The sequence below is a fragment of the Xiphias gladius genome, chromosome 12 (assembly GCF_016859285.1).
Source record: "Xiphias gladius isolate SHS-SW01 ecotype Sanya breed wild chromosome 12, ASM1685928v1, whole genome shotgun sequence".
NCBI classification, from domain to species: domain Eukaryota; kingdom Metazoa; phylum Chordata; class Actinopteri; order Istiophoriformes; family Xiphiidae; genus Xiphias; species Xiphias gladius.
The window spans coordinates 12,509,441-12,528,588 of NC_053411.1; the positions used below are offsets into that span (position 1 = coordinate 12,509,441).

Below are 19,148 nucleotides of genomic sequence, written 5' to 3' on the forward strand. Positions count from 1 at the left end.
AAGGCAGCCAACAAACGAGGGAGGAATAGAGCAGATGCTACATGTAGGAGGAGGGCTGTGGGGAGGGGACACACGGTAAAGTCCCTCCATGCTGTTTCCTGTCCCTTAGCCATTCTGCCTTCTCTAGAAATGCCTATGGTGAACATCTAGAGTACAGTAGGCCCTGTCCAAGTCTTTACCCTGTCACACAAACCGAGAGAGGAGCAGGAAAGATCACGCAGCGTCTACTGCGGCAAGACAGACTAAAAAGTAGAGGAAGTGATTCAACAAAATTTTATTTTATTTAAAAAATGTGGTATTTGAGGTCGAAATAAACATTAAAATGTGTTGGATCAAAGACATTTGGCATTGACTGGCAAAGCGTACTGTTAATAATTAAGAAAAAAGGATTTGATTGTATTTAAACCAGGTGATTTTTTAATCAGGACAGTACATTCAGGCATTAAATTCATAATTTAAAACTGAAAAACAACCACAAAATGTCCACAATGAAAAAAAATAAATACTGGCATTGAAGGTGCTAAACTTCCCTTAAGAGTGCAGTGATAAGCAATTCCTTCATAAGTACAATAAATTATGTTTATACACAGCAGCTTCTAATAATATGAGTTAGTTTAATTCAGTTTGTGTCTTTCTCTCAACACGCTGGCACAGACTAATGCTTTCAATCTCCTCAGTCATCAGCAGCAGCATTATCTAACAGTGCTACAGCAAGCAGAAGCCACAGAGCAGAATAAATTGCAAGAGCTAATTAACACTTCATTAGCCAAGCTTGGAGACGATACTGTTGTTCTCTCTCGCATGCTGCTATCACAATACAATTACTGCTTCATGCAATTCAACTCCCAACGAGCCTTCTAAGCTGATCCAAGCACTGCTGTGTGTATCATCTTTCCTGGAGGTTAGCTTAACCTTACTGGTCTGTAGGCTATACTGTATAATATCTAATAACATGATACAGGGTATTTACTATTTATGGTGCATACATGCTAAAGAGGGGTTTGGCTTTTTGCTTGAACCACTGCAAGATGAATCATTCAATGCCTATGTAGGTTTTTCTTTGTTATTCCTTGATATCCCACACTATAGTCTGATGTTTCTTGATAGATGATTTAGTCATGTTGGTGCAGTTATGACATAGCAAAGTGGCATTTTTGTAGTGTCTCTTTATCCTCCATTGGTATGTGCAGTACATACCACGACTCATACTGTGGTCTTGGCGCTCCTCAGATGGCGGTGGCAAATAGAAAGATCTGGATGAGCGGCATGACCTTCAGAGTTGAAAGGTCAGCAAGGACAGCCTGCAGTACGTATGTCAAACAAAACGCACACGACGTTTGTCATTTAAATCACACACCTCCTGACCACAGCAATTTTACCTTAGCCCACCAAGCCCATGGGAAGGAATATAAAACACACCCTCACCTTTCCAAGACATATTTAAGAATTTAAAAAAAAAAAAAAAACACACACAGAAAGACACGCATAATGATGATGCAGGGATCCTTGGGAAGTGACAATCCATGCTTAAAGGGTACACCACTCCGCACCCCCGTCCTTTTGTGGGAGATTAAATTTAGGGACCCTATCATGTTTAGTGAGAGGGTTTAATATTTCAACACTGGGCCTGAGGTTCTAAATATAAGATAAGGAGCAGTATGTTATGATATATTCTCTCTCCTAGAGTAGGTGATAAATGAACAAGCAAATAGTTCCAGCCAGCATCTTAGAGCAGCAGATCCGCCTGTCACCCCATGCGTCAGACTGCAGTTTAACCCGCTCACCCTCAGGGGAAGGGGGAGGGTTGAAAAGGGGACCGAGTGAGGCGAGTCATCGTATGGTTTACTCTTGGATTCAGTCATATGATAGCGGGACCACAGCGTGAGACTGGGTGCGGTATACGGTGCAGGCATGCACAAGAATTACATTACTTTTTACTGTAATAATGCAACGAGTTACAGTGCAGAAGCTAACACAGGATGCACTCCTCTAGCTATTAGTTGTGTGTTTGCCAAATTTGCATGAGAGAATAAAGTTATTAACATGATACTGCACAGAAAAATGGCTACTGGTCTGTGTCATGGCTAGTCCAACAGTGAATGGACTAAATAACAAGCCGGTTCCTTTTTAAGAGTTGTGGAAAATGGAGGCAGAGGACTTGGGGAGTGTTAGCAGGCTGGTGCACAAGGCAGGATAAGAGGGTGAGGGTTCTTAACTGTCTTCTTTTTTTTCAGATATGTGCTCGCAGGAAACTGGGTTACTGTTACTGGCTGGTCATCAGCAGTAATTAAAGCCTTTCAGAGGTATGTGGGGGACAGGAAGAGGGCTGGAATCAGAGTTTCTCACACACACACACACACAAACACACACAGAAGTCCAATGTTAAACGACCATACCTCAGCTGAGGCCAGTGACGTCACTTCCATCAGGTTCTCTGCACGGAAGGCAAACACAGCAGCTGCTAGAACTGGAGGAGGTGTGTGTAAGGGGTGTATTCAGACAGCAAAGGCGAGAGGAGGAGAAGACATAGAGGAGTAATATGAGAGAGGGGAGGAGGATTTCATATGGGGAAAGAAGAGGGGAAAGAGAAGGATGGGGAAATAGGTTGAGAAACAGAAGGATTGAAAAAGCAAGACGTGAAACAGTAGGGAATGTATGAGAAAATGTCAAGACTGTTATTGCAGAGTATGTAATTGAGGATGAATGCCATATATGCCTACCTGCAACTACCTCCAGTGAGTCGTATCCCAGGATTCGATCCCAGAGAAGGAGCAGCTGGTCAGTAGACAGGTAGCCAGAAAAGGCCCGCACCATCCACTTAAAGGCAATACGCAACCTGAGGACAAAAAAAAAACAAAAAAAATTACATCTTTTTGCTTGGTTGACACATTACCGAGGGTTTCAAGAGCTCGGGATCTATAATAAGCAAAAATGATACTCTGGAAATCTGATGTAACGCAAATCTTTTTAACACCTTCTGAAATCTCATTATTTTAAATTTAACATATAGATGACTTGCTAGCATGTAACTGTTACACAGCTGATCATATGGGGCTTTTAAGGCCTTTTTTTGAAATAATGATTCCAGTAATGCACCACAAGATGGCAGGAGCTCATAACTATAGGACTGCAACAAAACTGCAAGACCTCAAAAATAAAATGCATCTGTGTGGAGTGTGTATGTGACTCATACACATTATAAACAACAGCTAAAAATAGAGATATAATTTAGTCTCAATGTCCCAGATATGACAGAGATGAAATGACAGTAAAAACAAGAAAATGCATATTTTATGGCCACTTATTAAATTATTCAATAATATTGGTACCGCACCTTACTGCTAAGCTACACAGGTCCACAAAGACCTGTGATGAAGCAGTGTGCAGGCTACTCACGGCTGTGCACCGATCTGACGGAGATGATAAAAGAGCTGAGGCAGGTGGGTCTGGAGCAGCCGCTCAAACTGCAGACACAAAGACACTATACCCTGCAGAAGCACATGTGTAACCCTGCTAAGTAAATTGCATTGTACCAACATAAACACACACAATATTTTGACCTTGAGATTTAGCAGTCGCCCACAAAAATCCAAAATCTTACCGACGGAGAAGAGGAGATGGAGTGTAATCTGAAGAAGTAGCGGATGTACATTTCCCTGAATACACTATACAGCATGGACGGCTCGTTGTACAAGAAACACAAAGGTGCCACTGTGGGACACACGCATATTACAAACACAAACACACACACACACACACACACACACACACACACACACACACACACACAAACACACACACACACAGACACACGCTGTTATATCCTGCTCATTCTCTGTTCCTCCTGCATTAGCATGTGCATTAGCACAGCACATTAAAAGGTGCAAAACATACTCACCATACATTGAAAACCCATGGAAAGGGATTACACCTGTTCAAATGAGATTTTCAAGTCAGTGCTATTAATAGACATTAATTCTATTATCAGTGCAATTAAGCAACAAATACGTTAGTCCCCAGTTGAAATTTTCACATCGAAACTTTCATAAATAACCAATACACTACACGTGAGAACATTTCTAAAAAAATGTAGTTTTGTTGTTTATTATTGAATGTCAGTCTACCTCTAATAAATGCCGGGCCTGCTCAAATGAAATGTACCAAAAGCCTCTGCTAAATGACAGGTCATGCTTGGTGTGTAATAATAGCTGGGAAACATACCAGCGTCTTGTCCCATTTCATTAATTTCATTAACTTTTCCCTCAATATAAGTGCATTAAAAATAATGGTAATGTCCTGATGCAGGCTCACCGTTGGGAGGATAAACAACAGCACACTCCTCATCTCCCACTTTCCCTGTAAGACACTCAAAGAAATTGATAACCAAGATCTGCAGCACCATGTCTGTGGTTTCCTAATCACTACTGTCATGTATATATGATGATGTGATGTGTGTTTAAGTGTGTGTGTGTGTGTGTCCCTAGTGAAGGGCACATTATCTCACCCTGGATGTAGGATTTGGGAGGAGTGGCACTGTTGTATTTGAAGTGCTCCAATACGGCGGTGTCCCGGGAGAAACACAGCAAAATCTGGGAACACACACAGGGTTGGGATTAAATCTCTTTCCCACACGCACAAACACGCACACACACACACGCACACACACACACACACACACACACACACACACACACACACACACACACACACACACACACACACACACACACAGGCAAGAAAAGCATGTGAAACCTTTGGAACGACCTGGTTTTCTTCATTAATTGGTCATAAAATGCGATCTAATCTTCATCTAAGTCACAAGTGTAGACAAACACGATGTGTTTAAGATTATAAAACACAAACAAATAAATTCTGTCGTCTATTTACTGAACACATACATTGAACCTTCACATTGGAAAAAGTAAGTGAACTGTTGGATTTGATAAGTGGTCGAACCTCCTTTGGCAGCAATGCCCTCAAACAAGAGCTTCCAATAGCGGCAGATCAGACCTACACAATGTTCAGGAGGATTTTGGACCATTCGTGCTCACAGAACTGCTTTAGGATCAGCCATAGTCTTAAAGTGTCTGTTGTGAACGGCTCTGTGGGCTCATTCCACAGCATCTCTACTGGGTTAAGGTCTGGGCTCGGACTCAGCCACTTCAGGAGGTGGGTTTTCTTTGTTAGAAGTCATTCTGCAGTAGACTTACTCTGTTGTTTTGGGTCTTTGTCCTGCTGAGTCACCCAACTTCTACTGAGCTTCAGCTGGCGTACAGCAATATCTTGATAAACTTGGGAATTGATTTTCCCCTCGATGATGGCGAGCGCTTCAGGCCCGGATGCAGCAAAGAAGCCCCAAATCATGATGTTCCCTTCACCGTACCTTACTGTTGGGATGATGTTTTCATGTTGGTACACAATTTTTTTTTTTACACCAAATGTAGTGCTGCATGTTTTCCCCAAACAATTCGACTTTAGTGTCATCAATCCACGAAAAATTTCCCAGTAGTGTTGTGGAGCGTAAAGGTGCTCTTTGGCAAACTTCAGGCGCGCAGTGATGGTTTTTTTTTTGTGGAGAGCAGCAGCTTCATTGTCCTGTCCTGCCATGGGCACCATGCTCCATGCAGCCATGCACCATGATTGGCGTATGGTAGACTCATGAACAGAGATTTTAACCAGCTCCATGATTCCTTTAAGCCTTTAGCTGTCGCTCTGAGGTTCTTTTTCACCTCATTGATCATTCTGCGTTGTGCCTTTGGAGTCAGCTGGAAACCCACATTTAGGGAGACTAGCCACAGAACTAAATCATCTCTATTTAAAGACAGTTTGCTGACTGTGGACTTATGAATATCTAAACTCTGTGAGAGGACTTTGTGAACCTTTCCAGCTTCATGCAGATCAACAATTCTTGATCGTAAGTCTTCTTACAATCTGTTTTTTCCAAGACATGGTTCACATCAGCATGCTTCTTGTGAACAGCAAATTCAAAATGTTTGAGTGTTTCTTTTTTAATAAATCAAACCAGCTTTAAGCCACACCTCCAATCAGGCTTCATTGACTGGACTCCAGGTTGCCTATATCCTGACTCCAAGGAGCTTTTGTTGATGTCATTAACCGAGGGGTTCACATAGTTTTTCCAACCTACACTGTGAATGTCTGAATTATGTATGTACAAGCACATCACAATTGTGTGTCATTAGTTAAAATAGATTGTGTTTGTTCATAACTGTAACTTAGATGAAGATCTGACCATATACTAAGACAAATTTATACATAAAAGCAGATAATTCCCAGTTGACTTACTTTTTCTTGGCAATGCATATGGATTACATGCTCAGTGTGTTATATTATCACTGCCTGACGACAGGGGATAGACGCGACAGTAGCTAATACACTTCTATTTGTTCAAGAGACGTTGATGGCCTTGAGCAGCCTCTTGGGTAAGAATTTCATTAACGCAGCACACCTGGAGCAAGCATTTCAGGATGTACTGAAGCAGACAGTAACCGAGGCTACTTGTTTCACAAAATGACCTTATAAGTGGGAGTGCTTTCCATTACAGTCCCACTTCTGTGTCTTTCTGAGAACAGATTTCATTTCCACCGGCCACTTAAGATGAATTACACTGGGGAGAAATCATCTGTCAGGGCAAAAATGACATGGGCAGCAATTCATAAACCCCCCCTTAATGGGAGAATACAAAAAATGGCAGCAGATGAGGACTATAGCATGCGTCTAGGCTGCCTCCCGTCTGACCTTGAACACTTTTTCGCTGGGTACAAAAACTGGGTGGTCTACTGTCGTACCTGAAGTGTTTTTGTCTGTTTGGACAGATTGTATACTGTGAGGCATACTCTCTGGATGGAGCCAAATAAATTTTGTTCATCTTTAAATATCATAAGAAAGTGAATGTAAATAGGCTATTTTACCTTGATGCAAAAGCTCAGTATGTTTTTTTTTTCTACTTAGCGCAGTCTGAAAGACCTGAAAGACATTTTTCTGGGTATAAACTGTTGTGTATGGGCACCTAATCAGGTAAGGACATATTCATTACCTGTGTCCTGCACTGAAAGGTATTTATTTTAAAAAACCTGAATGAATACATCCTAACTGGCCAGAATGTGACATCTCTTCAAACATTTCTGGGAAATTGCGCTTCTCAAGTGTAGTTAAGAACTTCCTTTACTTTTGCATAACTTCTTAAGATCATAACAGCACCCGTGTGAATCTAAGCTCGCCCCACAATAAGTAGATTCTTTCACTGCCTAGTGAGATTACCATTAGTCAATATTGACCAGGAATGGGTCTTTGTTCTTGCTACACCTGTGTACTCATTGGTAAGCCACCAAGGAGCATGACTTGTTACCAGCTGCTGAATAAACTGGTTGCCATGTATATATGTGTGTTTATCAGCTGAGCACCAAATGCAAACAGACCTGTGACTACCAGAAAAGCTAATAATAACATGTCACATCCTTCTCTGGGCTGAAAATGTAACTGTAGATAAAGAGGACTGCTGTCCTACAGTAGCTGCCCCTATGTGACAGTGAACTGACACAAGTTTAATTGGTTAGGGCAGTCAAATGAATCATTGTTGATGATTAAGGTCTTATCTAGTGGAATGAAGAAGACACAGCAGACATGGTGGTCTCAGTTTGAACGGTGGTTGTATTTAAGAGTAGTGTAGAGAACAGTTTACATGATGTATATTTCCTACTCTTATTAGCATAAGGCCAGGAAATATAACATTAATAGATACGAAAGGCCTTTGGAGTATTAACTATGTTCTAATGCTGACTCCTAATATAGAGGAGAAAAAAAGCTATTATAAAAAACTCTTAATAGTTAGTGACAATCATTTGAGAGTCAAGGTTTTCAGAGTTCCTTGCTTCTTGCCATGAGCATGATTTCCAACATAAAACACACAATCTTCTGCCAAAGTTAGTTTCTTTTAAAGTTAGTTTTATTCATTTAACATGAGAGATTTCTGTATTTGTGTCCTCACTAGTTTGACGTGGGCTCAGTTAGGAAAAGGTGATGTCACAAGCACCAAGCACCAACCAGGATTTAGCTACAATTTATACTAAATGTGCTGTCAAACCACATCCACACAGTCCCAATGAAACAGATAAGCTGAGTTTTGGGGTCTAAGTTAAGGATGTTTTTCCCCCAAAACTTTACCTATGATTGTTGGCAGAAAAACCTAATATTTGAAACCAAGTTTACAGGGGCTTCAAGCAAGATAACTGGTATGGTAAATAATGAGAGACGAAATGCTGAATTGGGGGAAAAAAAGAGAGCTCACCTGATAGAGGAAATCTTCAAACACAAAGTAGTAGTCGTCATTACTGGCCGTGAGCTTCACATCCTGGTGGGCAGGATATTGGAAATTAAATTTTATCTCATAAAGCGAAGAAAAGTACATTACTTTTGGAGCTCGTAAATTAATCTTACAAAACCAGGAAAGAAAAAAAATTAACATAGTACTGTAAATGTACATACAGAGATTGTTTGAAGCTTCTCAGAGAACACTCCAGAAAATACCTCCAGAAAACAACTTTGGTATCAATGTTTTATGTTATGTTATACAAAGGTTTTGGTGATAGGACTGCAAAACACTCCTGAAAACCCAAGCTTTAAGTACTTGTTTTTAATTTACTGTAACATCCTGCCTGTGCAGTTACAAAAACATGAACAATACCTTATAGATAAGGTTGTCCACCAGCAGGTCGTGTTGAATGACTCCAGCCTTTAGCTGTTCATAATGCATCACATCCTGAAAAGGCAAAGAGCTAACATGTTTTATGTGCACAACAACTAGCATAAAGACCGTATATCCACAGCCCAGTATGTGTGGTTTGTTCATAAATTAAATTGTTGAAAAAAAGTTTGATCAAGAAGCTGATGGTAATCGTATAATGCAATTTTCTGTACAAACTTGCCAAGATCCAGTTTTCTAATATATATGGTAAATATAAAGGAATGTTTTCCCTCATTTATTAAAAAAAAAAAAATCCATCACCCTCTTTAAATCACTTTTAAATCAACATTATGTATTGTCCCTGACAGTGATGACAGCAGGATTAAACCGAGGTTAAATGATGGGTACTGTGTTTCCGACTACATGCTTAAACTCAAACGTGTCTCCGGTTCTAGACAAGTTATCATAAATGAATTAAAGCACAGGCAACAGGGTGGAGGGAGCGATAAATATTTCCTCTGTGACAGTTGTGAAGCTCCTTGGCAATGATCAGCGCTGCGGATGTGAGGAGAATAGAAACAGAGATAGGATGTTGAAACCACTGTAGTTATATGGAGAGCATCAATGGAAGGTAGTTAAAATAACTTATGCTAAAATATTTGAGGTTGATTAAATATCTTGCTGCTATTGAGTAAAAACATGGTTCACAGCAGTTTACTCTGGATATACTGTATTTATAGAGAATAAAAATCAACCTGAAATGAGGCACAAAAACAAAAAAAAAAGGTCATCAAGCATTATAAGATTGATAACCTTTTTCTAAGTAAATGTTCGGGTTTCCATGATATAGCTGCAGATGTAATGGGGTAGAGTAATAGGATTAATTTGCCTGCAGAAATATTAGTGTTTTCACAGCAAGTTTCTTCAAAATGTTTGTGAAGCAAAGGTTGTTGAAACTTGAAGTCATTTTCAAGGTGCAGGCAAGTCTGCACAACTCAAAAGTGAGACAATGCACATTCTGTCACTAGCCAGCTCTGATTGTTTAACGTGTTTGCCCTTGTGTCGTCCAGAGCCACGCTGACACTCTCCAGACTTCAGTCAGGTCCCTGTAAGTCTTCCTCGGAAATCAATCTTCCCATCACAAGTATTGTTTTATTGACTTGGCCTCAACGGGAGACTCTGGACTCCAGCATTTACACAGCACTTTGCCACACAGGCAGGCACCCGCTCTGTTTGGGCTAACTGTATTTGATTATCTTAGCAACTGTACACACGGGACAAGCCGCAGCAAGCTAAGATAAATACACAGATTATGTAAAACTTGTGGGTCAGCTGGTGCTCCATATGTTGGTTTTTAGTGTACAGTGTAAATGCCAGGGTACAATATGAATAGTGCTGTTAGGATTCTCCACGGAAACAAGTAATAAAATAAGACAAGTCCTGATCATTAACTGAGAAAATAGCTGCAGCTGAGAAATTCAGCGTGTAGTAAACATGCAGTTTGGGAATCCCTGCAGCTGTGTATGCACGGCTGCTTTATGACAAACACTGACAGCTGCCACCAGGAAGCAACTCAGCCGTGTGTTTGTGTGTCTGTGTATATGACTACAGTACCGGTGGCTGGTTAGTGGAGTTCAGGATGAGGGCCCACAGGTCTGCCCGGAGCCCGGTGGGGCAGCCTTGCCTACTGTACTGCTGTGCTGCTGCACTGTCCTGATCCACGACCACTAGACAAAACAACGACAAAAAGTAAGACACGAGAGAATAAGGAAGAGGTGTGTGCATGAAACAGAAAGCCATTTGCAGACAATCCATATTTCCTTCATGCCCATATGCTTATTCACTTACTTGCTACAAGTTTCATGAGAAGATCGATACCACTGTCATGTCTGTCCATGAAATGTGGAGTTGGAGCCAGGAGATAGTTAGCTTAGCATAACATAAAGACTGGAAGGGGGAAACAGTTTGCCTGACTCTGTCCAAAAGTAACAAAGCCCACGGGACAAATTCTTTACCAGGAGCAGAGACTTCCTGGAGTCTCCATTGGTTCACTGGCAAAGCTCACAGTGATGACAAGACACCAGGAAGTCGCTGCTCCCTGCCAAGAAATATTCTAGCACATAGCCCGCCTGTAAAATCTTAAATTGTCATTTTTATAGTCTGGTTTTTGTACAGATTTAACAAACAAAATATTAAGTGTTAGTTAGTGAGTTTTAAAGTTGCAGGTAACAGAGAAAATAAAGTTTTAACCTAGGTGGATTTTGTTACCTGTATAAAGCCAGGCTAGCTGTGTCCCCCTGTTTCCAGACTTTATGCTAAGCTAAGCTAACTAGCTGCTGGTCCCATCTTTTTAGCAGATGAATATGAGAGTGGTATTGATATTCTCTTCAAACTCTCAGCAAGAAAGCAAATAGGTTTATATCCTTAAACGTGGAACTATCCCTTTAAGACATTTATTTTTAAAATTGCCCAAATTTAGTGTTTTCATCTTATCACACTTAAAGATTTGTTGCTTTTCTCTTTTTTTATATCATTGTAAATTAAATATTTGGGATTTTGAACACGTATTTGAAGAATACGTTTGTTCAATGCAAAACATTAAGGGGTTTTGTCACTACAGTCATGCTTGATCTGACCAGTGGCTTACAGGGCAAATGTTAGCTAATGTTAGCAAACATTAGGTCAATTTTGCTGCATAACCGACATTACTCAGCCAGTTGATACATGCAAAGCACTACAAATTTGTCCATTCAAAATCATGGCACATATTAATCTAAAAACATTGGCATGTGGGCCGGTCTAACATCTATGTGTTTGGATTTCTTGGCCTTGCTCAAATACAAACAACGGTTCACAATTTAGTTCTATCCCTCTGAAAATGAATAAACATTAAAAAAATAAAAATAAATCATAACACAGACGTTCCCGTAAGGGTGATTATTACATTACTTTCCAAAAAATACTGGGGCACATGCTGGCAACAAACTCTTCAGCATCTCCATTCTGCTCTAAATCTCTGTTGTGACAGTAGCAAAAAACACACAGCCCTTGAGTCAAGGTGCTGGCCAGTCATAACATAAACGAAAACACTCCTCGCCTCTTAAATTTCCTATTTGAGTGCACTTAACATTTGGCCTGGAACACAGCGCAGCGTTTGGGAACCAACGCACAACTGACTGAGGGTGAAATAGTGGCCCAGGACCTTGTGGCTGTGTATATAAAATACAGCCTGTGTTTTTAAGACACTTGTCGATTGATGTTGATTGGTGACCATAATAAGGTTGGTGTTTACACTGAGTTCACAGCAGAGGGATGAGTTAAAAGTTAAAGAGCCCCTCTCTCCAATTATGGCACCTGAGAGGGCAAAGAGTAGGATCCATTAATGGCAGGAGCTGACATTAGGGATTCACTGTGTATATGTGTGTGGTGGTCAGTGACTGAGTCAAACAAATATTTTCTAAGTATACGGGGTGACTTATTTGATGCTCTGTGCTCAATATATGAATATTTTTTCCTGCACTACACTTTTTGATTTTTTATACCAGTGCCTATAATAAGTGTTCACACCCCAGTTGAACTTTTTTCCAGGTATTATTCTTTTAAGAAAATGGTTTACAGTTGATATAAATAGATTGTTTTTCATACTGCTCTCCAGAAAAAGACTGTTTAATGTAAAAATAAACTCAAGATCTCTAATGGGTCTAAATTAAGTACAAATATAGAACACAAAACTACGAAACACAAGACAGACTCGGGGCTGCAACTATAGCCTAAGGTTCCTCTACTTAATATTGAGTTAAAGAGAGTAAACACTGACTCAATTCGTAATAATAATGATCAATAATTAATAATGACAATGATAAATGAATGATACTCCTGGTAGCCTCTGGTACAGAGGTAAGTCGGGTGCTTAGAGTCCCACATTTACAAATTTAAATACCTCAATTAAAGAATAAGAGCAACAGGAAACACTTTACAGAAAGAAATTTAACCATTTAAAACCAAGAACCACACACTTACCTTTTTTCCCGATTTGAACATACTCATTTTCAAACAAGTCTGCACAGGGTTAAAAAAGAAAGAACAAAACTCATTCATCAGTAATGGTCTGGTCGTGGCTCCATTTTTCAGACTAATGTTATCTCTTGGATTTACAAACACAGAGATGGTAGATATGATTCTATTTAAAACCCAAACGCCAATCTGTAACAACGTCAATATCTGGACTGAACGGGGATATTGTTTGAGAAATCGCAAACAAGGAGTACAGGCTGATATTAGGCCAGTGTGGGTTATACACCATTAAAATCCGGTGTTCATTAGGTAAACACATTTATTTCAGTAGTATTATTTCTTTTTAATCAATGGTAGCAAAAGAAAAGTGTTTAGGATTGATTTTAAAAAGCTGGTGAATGGTCGGTGTAAGCAGTGATCCAAGTTTGTTTTACTGATTTTTATTACCAGTCGTATATCGTATGGTCTATATTTAATAGAATTTTAATTTAAAGAATATTCGTGTATTCCCAAAAATGTCAAACTATTCCTTTAACTACCAAGGTGCACGATGAAGTGTACTTGCACTTTTTGTGAATACCTGGACGTATATGTGCATGGTCGTCAATCCCCAACTGCCCTGTGGTCAGGTTCAGCTCTGAGTAGACCTGTCTCTGTGAGTTCAACAAAAACAAACACTATATGCAGGTTTCAAACCCATTTTACATTTCCTGGGGCAGCTTAACAGGATATGCTGTTATATGCATTTATCTCACATTAAGGTCACATTGAGGTCACTAATGGATAGACACACTATATGCAACAAAAATGAAGCAGACATCCACAGGGGTCCCTACCAACTGTGGGATGTCCCTGACATTGAGGGGAACCTGGATGAGACCCCAGTGGCTCCTGGTGCTGACATCCTCGCTGCTATCGTGGTTGGGGTTCCGCAAACTGATCAACACCTGTGTAGAAAGCACGAATGTAGTATAATGGAGCTCATTTCTCTTACTTAAAATTTCAAATCCTCTTTAACACAAAAAAAAAAACATGTTGAATGTTCTGAGCAGCAAAGAATCTGCTTACCTCCAAAAAGTCCTTGGGGGCATAGACAGGCCTAAAGCGGCTTAAATCTGTAGAGAGATACAAACACTTATATATACTAATGTATCTCAATGAGACATTAGTTGATAGTACCACTTATGAAGGACACTTCTCCAGCTGACAAACGCACACAGTGTTTACGTATGCAATTTCAGAACAGCTTTAGCAGCTGTAAAATCTAGACTACACAAATGTATCCAGCCATGAAGTTCATTCCGTCAACTTGAACTTGAATATACATCTGAATGCATCTGTGACAGCTGACTTCAATTTGCGCAGTCAGACCTCGCAGCTTCTACAAAAGTCAAAGGAACGGTACAGGACAGCTGAGGCACATCAAGCCAGCTTTAAGTGGGACTTCCATCTGCTCTCTGCATAGCACGGCAGTAAAATCAAGTGCCGTGTCATCCCCAGAACGAAGGCACATTAAGGTTTTGGACGGAAGGAGGGGTCCTGCTCGTTATCGCAGCTCCGTCCAAGGAGTCTGGACAGCTTCTATAGTCACAGTCCAAAGTGTTTATAGCCGGGGGACAGTACACAGTCCTAAATGTTATTATACGCGGCTGTGCTGTGATAGCATTGTTAGGACACAAGATTACCTTGTTCCTTGGGCATGTGCTGGCTTGAATAGCAAATGGTTGGTTCATTGAGAGCCAACGCCTAAGGAGAATGAAGTATCAATATACTGCATACTTTCCCCTTAAAAAGGTATTTTAATTTACACTTGAGCTGGGATGAGAACTGTCAAATTCTCCATTGGAGGAGCCTGGCAGCTAATAATTAGCACTGTGGTTTTAGTCAGCTCAAAGTGTCAATACTGGGTTTTTTCTCACCCAAGCTTTTATTCTTGCCCAAAAGCCCTGATTTGAAGCCTAATAGGACCAAGTATCTATCAGTAGAGACAGAAAACCAGAAAGCCAGATGTGAAAACTCTTAGTATCTACTTTCAGATGATGCAGAGCAGAAGATCTTTAAGAAAAACCTCCCTGGATAAATACAGGCTAAAAAAAGCAAACATGAGGTGGTAGATCTCGTTCAAAGATGTGTTAAGCCAATGTTAAATACACCAGTGTCTGAGTGATGCAGCAGTTTACTGACACATCAACACTAATCTTGCATAAAAGCCAGATTGCTCAGGGCCAAACCCCTGGGTAATGTCTTGAGACCTGGTTCATCTGTGCCCATCTCGTTCCATTTGTTGGTGAGCTCCTTCTGCTCCACTGCAGGCCTCTGTGGAGTGGGTGGAAAGAGCGGCTCATAAATACAATCATGTGTGCATAGAACCAAGAAATAACACTGATAGACAGATTTCAAACCGCACTGCATGCTTCTTATCAGTCTAAAGCTAAAGAATTAGTGCTAACTCTTTCTGCACAGGACTTAACTAACTCTTGGCTACTGTCAAACAGTTCAGAGCTCAGTCAGCTCAGGATTAAAATGATACAGACTTAAGATGCACTATGCCAAAAATGAAGCTAAAACAATAGCACAACATGATGAAAATACAATCTTATGAAGGCCTTCGCAGTACAAAAGACGTTGCCAGAGAACCTGAATTAAGAACTAGTGTAATTATGCTATGTTAGCCGTAATTGACAATATTTTAGCTACCATCCGGGCCAGAGGCACTCCCAGCTCTGTACTCATGCTGTTCAGGCTTTTGAGGACACGCTTCTCCCAGCTGGTCTGTGTAAGAGAGCGCACACACACACACACACACATTTGGCTTTAGATACTGTGTTACAAATAGCTAATTGATTTAAAAAAAAAAAAAAAAAAAGAAAAGTAGACCACATCTCTGAATTCGGCAGCCAAATAAGACAAGAGTCAGGGAGGTAGAAGAAGAACAAATGAGGAGTGACAGAGGTAAAAGGAGACTGACTGACCTGTGCCTTGCGCATGTAGGCCAGAGGCTCTTTGACATGCTCTGGAGGAGCCGCGGGATGGCTCGGGGGCAGATGGCTAGAATAAGAAAACACAAGAGCGGGACGAGGAGCATTACAGTGCAATAGAAGAAGAGTTGATCAAGTAAATACATAAAAATGCCACTGTGTTTTTACCAAAACACTGGCAGATTTGAGGGACTGAAGCCAATAAGTACACAAACAACTAATTTTTCAAGTGCTTAAAAGAAGTACGTTGTCAAACGAGAGGCAAACACAACAAAATGTTCAGATTTTTCTTAAAAACAGGCAGTCGATCACAATTAGTGCCCTGCACTTGGAACTAAGATGAGTCAGAGCATGTCTCCACCAGATGCAGCAATTGTCTCATGTCTTTTCCCCGCCAAACCTGCTCAGGGCATATTGAATGACTCAAGGTCTCAGAGCGTTAAACAACCTTCAACATAATCTAAACACCTATAACAGCACAAAGGGCTGACTAATGGCAAAAAGGAGGAGGTATTAATCAATGTTATATGTCATCCTTTAACAGCAAAGCATCAAGCATCCTATATTTCAGTCTGAGTCTCGAGAGAACATCGAGGGTATGTTACCTTTAAACCAAAGAGAATAAAGTTGAAGAACACTTTTCCAAGCTCTTTATTGAAGAACAAGGAGTATTTCAGCTATTTATCTGTTTGATTCTAATAAAGATACCAACTAAAAGGGCACATAAATCTGGATTATTATGGTTTGATTATCCATGTTTAAAGTTAACCACTATGTGACAAACTCCTGAAAGCCTCAATTCCAGTGTTTTTTGTCAAAAGTCTTCAGTAAAGTAAAATTGAGTCATCAGTAATGAACCCAATAATAATGAGAGGGGAAGATGATAAAAAACAAGACATAATGTCAGCTAGACACTGAGTTGTTGCAAGGGCAGAGCAACAAGTTGGACCTGTGCTGCAATCTGTTTTGAACACGTTGTACATGTCTCTGTGTGTCTCAGAGAACAACGTGAAGTACAAATATTTGTACAAAAATTGGCACCAGGCAACTTTGTATCCATATGATCTATAATACACACAAACTGCATGTTTACCTAGTGTGTGATACTTTCATAAGCTTTATCCTAAATCTTACACCCACATCCACCTCTCTAGGGCTGAGACAAACGATGTAAAAAATGTACAACATATGCAAAAAAATCAAGACTTAAAACACTTCACGTGACACATAACAATGCCCGGTTCCCAGGTGGGACGTTTGTCCAGGAAAATTCAGTCTGATATGCAGCTACATAGACACAGACCCCACCTGTTTTAGAGTAAGCTTGATCAAAATGATTTCCTCCACATGAGCAGAGCAGTGACCTGGTTGTGTCCCTGTGCTTTACATTCACTTGATCAAAATTTGGTCAACAGCCAGCATTTGGAGCATTTGATGTTTATCCTCCCACATCAAGTGTGTGCAAAAAGTGGATTTTTATATATGCAATGTATGAATATTCAAATGTTTCAGTCAAATGTTGCATTTATAGAGAGCTTTTCTAGAAGACACACTTTCAATTCCTCAGTTATGTTTGATAGGTAAAACTGATCTTTCCTCTACATCTAACAGACAAATGACCGAGATGAGTGTTTCCACACTTTATAACTGAAATAAACATGCGGTTTCTCTCAGGGAAAATTCCTGGTAGTATTTATAGACTAAAGGATATATTCTGCCCATTTACAGTAATTAAATATTGAGAAGTTCATGCGTCATTTGCAATATTTTCTATCTTGATACGACCCATCTGCAAACCACCAGAATCATTACTGAACCGAAACCTAACAGGTAATCTGAGTGTTATATACAAGTGCGTCTGCTGTGTCTGTGTACTCCAGTGCTTCACACAAATGCCATTTTAGACTGAAGGTAACTTACACATGCAGTTCTCTGTACACTGCATTCTGCAGCTTTCTTTCCCAGCCTGTGAAACAACGAAAAACGTTACCGTAACAAACACAAAACAGTAATAATGAGTCGATTATTTTGTTATCACAGTGAGGAGTGAGATGTGGCTGTCTCTGTGTTACAGAAGCTAAATACATGACATCAAGGACCCACCTGATGTTTTGAGAAAACTGCGTACGTCCTCTTTGAGAGACTCCAGTTTTATCTCAGGATGATGTAAACACTCCTAAAAATAAAAAAAAAAAAAAAAAAAAATTTAATTTTTCAAAAAAGGAAACAAAGGAGAGTTGGACATGTTATAAGTACGTGAATTGCTGTGTTCTCGCATTAAGATAAACTAGAGGTACAAATCCATCCGGTCAGACACTGAGATGGACAGCAACCTGCTGGTTAGCCACATGCTAACAGACTCACTTTGGCTTGTCTCTCTATCTGAGAGTGTAAATGGCTTCCTTTCAGCCGCTGCACGATCTGAGCGATGGTCAGAGACAACTCGGTGCCCTCGTCCATCCTCCTTCGCCAAAGCCCGCTTAGTTTTGCGAGTAAAAACAGCCCAGCTTCATTTAGTGTAACGCTAGCGGCAACCTGAGATGTAGCAGCCGCAACCTCCACCTCCCCTCCTGCGGAGGTTACTTAGCAACTGAGGACGGCCAGCGAGCGCGCCGGGGAAAACAAGGACGCGGTACTTCGGTTCCGAGCTGAGAATCTGTTCCGAGATCAAATTCAGAGGGTGATCGCTTTAGATTCCCCACTAAAAAAATGGAGGGTTGTCGTTATTCTTTTACTTCCACACGCTAAGCTAATAAAAATATGTGATTTTGTGCCAGCTTAGATGCAAGGAAAACTTTTTACTCCATTAGTTTCACCTGACAGCAAAAGTAAGAGGATTTTTGTGTGTCCAGATTATTTGATGGATCGTTATAGACGAAACTACCCAACATTCTAGTAACAATTAGCTCCTCTGCAAAATGAAAATGCCGCTTACACAGTGAAGAATGAGTGTTAACTATTTGTATGTAACAAGCTGCACCTTACCTCAATGGTCATTGTGTGCATAATTATCAGCCTGCTTTTTGCCTACGCTACTTTCAATAGATTTTTTTGCTGAGAATACTTTTGCACTAGTACTTAAGTGAGGTTTTGAATTCGGGACTCCTACTTGTAATGGAGTATTTTCACATTCTGCTACTGCTCGTTTAACTGAAGCGGAAGCGTCCGAACGCCTTCCACCATCCACTTATCGGCACACATGGCCTCAAGTTGTGAAATGCCGATACACATGTGAGACGAGGCGCATGTGGCACATTTCACTTATGAAAAAAAAGAACAAAAATCACACGATTCAGGACATTATTTATTTGAAACGCGATGTTTTCTAAGGGCCTAACGGGAAACGATTCAAAAGGGAACTTGAGTCGTTTCGGTTTTGGCAGAGGTGGATTAGAGCTGGAGCGATGCTCTTTTTTTGGGGGGGTTATTTTTGGTCACTTGTTTCCTCCCCGTCC

At 40.4% G+C, this 19,148-nt stretch overlaps 1 protein-coding gene across 2 annotated transcripts; it reads right to left on the reverse strand.

The window, feature by feature from the left end:
- Nucleotides 1-341: 341 nt before the first annotated feature.
- tbc1d19 (TBC1 domain family, member 19) lies at nt 342-18,335 on the reverse strand. 2 transcript variants are annotated; one of them, XM_040141624.1, is made up of 21 exons: nt 18,058-18,334; nt 17,797-17,869; nt 17,614-17,659; nt 15,688-15,763; nt 15,413-15,487; nt 14,968-15,031; nt 13,784-13,830; nt 13,552-13,662; nt 13,296-13,368; nt 12,722-12,760; nt 10,316-10,428; nt 8,702-8,776; nt 8,306-8,368; nt 4,505-4,589; nt 4,312-4,356; nt 3,899-3,931; nt 3,602-3,711; nt 3,397-3,488; nt 2,721-2,836; nt 2,397-2,467; nt 343-1,301 (listed from the first exon to the last, which is right to left on the reverse strand). In XM_040141624.1, exons 1-21 carry the CDS (start codon nt 18,151-18,153, stop codon nt 1,227-1,229), a joined length of 1,578 nt encoding a protein of 525 aa, XP_039997558.1. In that variant the 5' UTR covers nt 18,154-18,334; the 3' UTR covers nt 343-1,226. The 2 variants fall into 2 exon arrangements, with proteins under 2 accessions (XP_039997559.1, XP_039997558.1); XM_040141625.1 differs by lacking the exon at nt 12,722-12,760 and having other exon boundaries at nt 342-1,301; nt 18,058-18,335.
- Between the last annotated feature and the right edge of the window lie 813 nt (nt 18,336-19,148).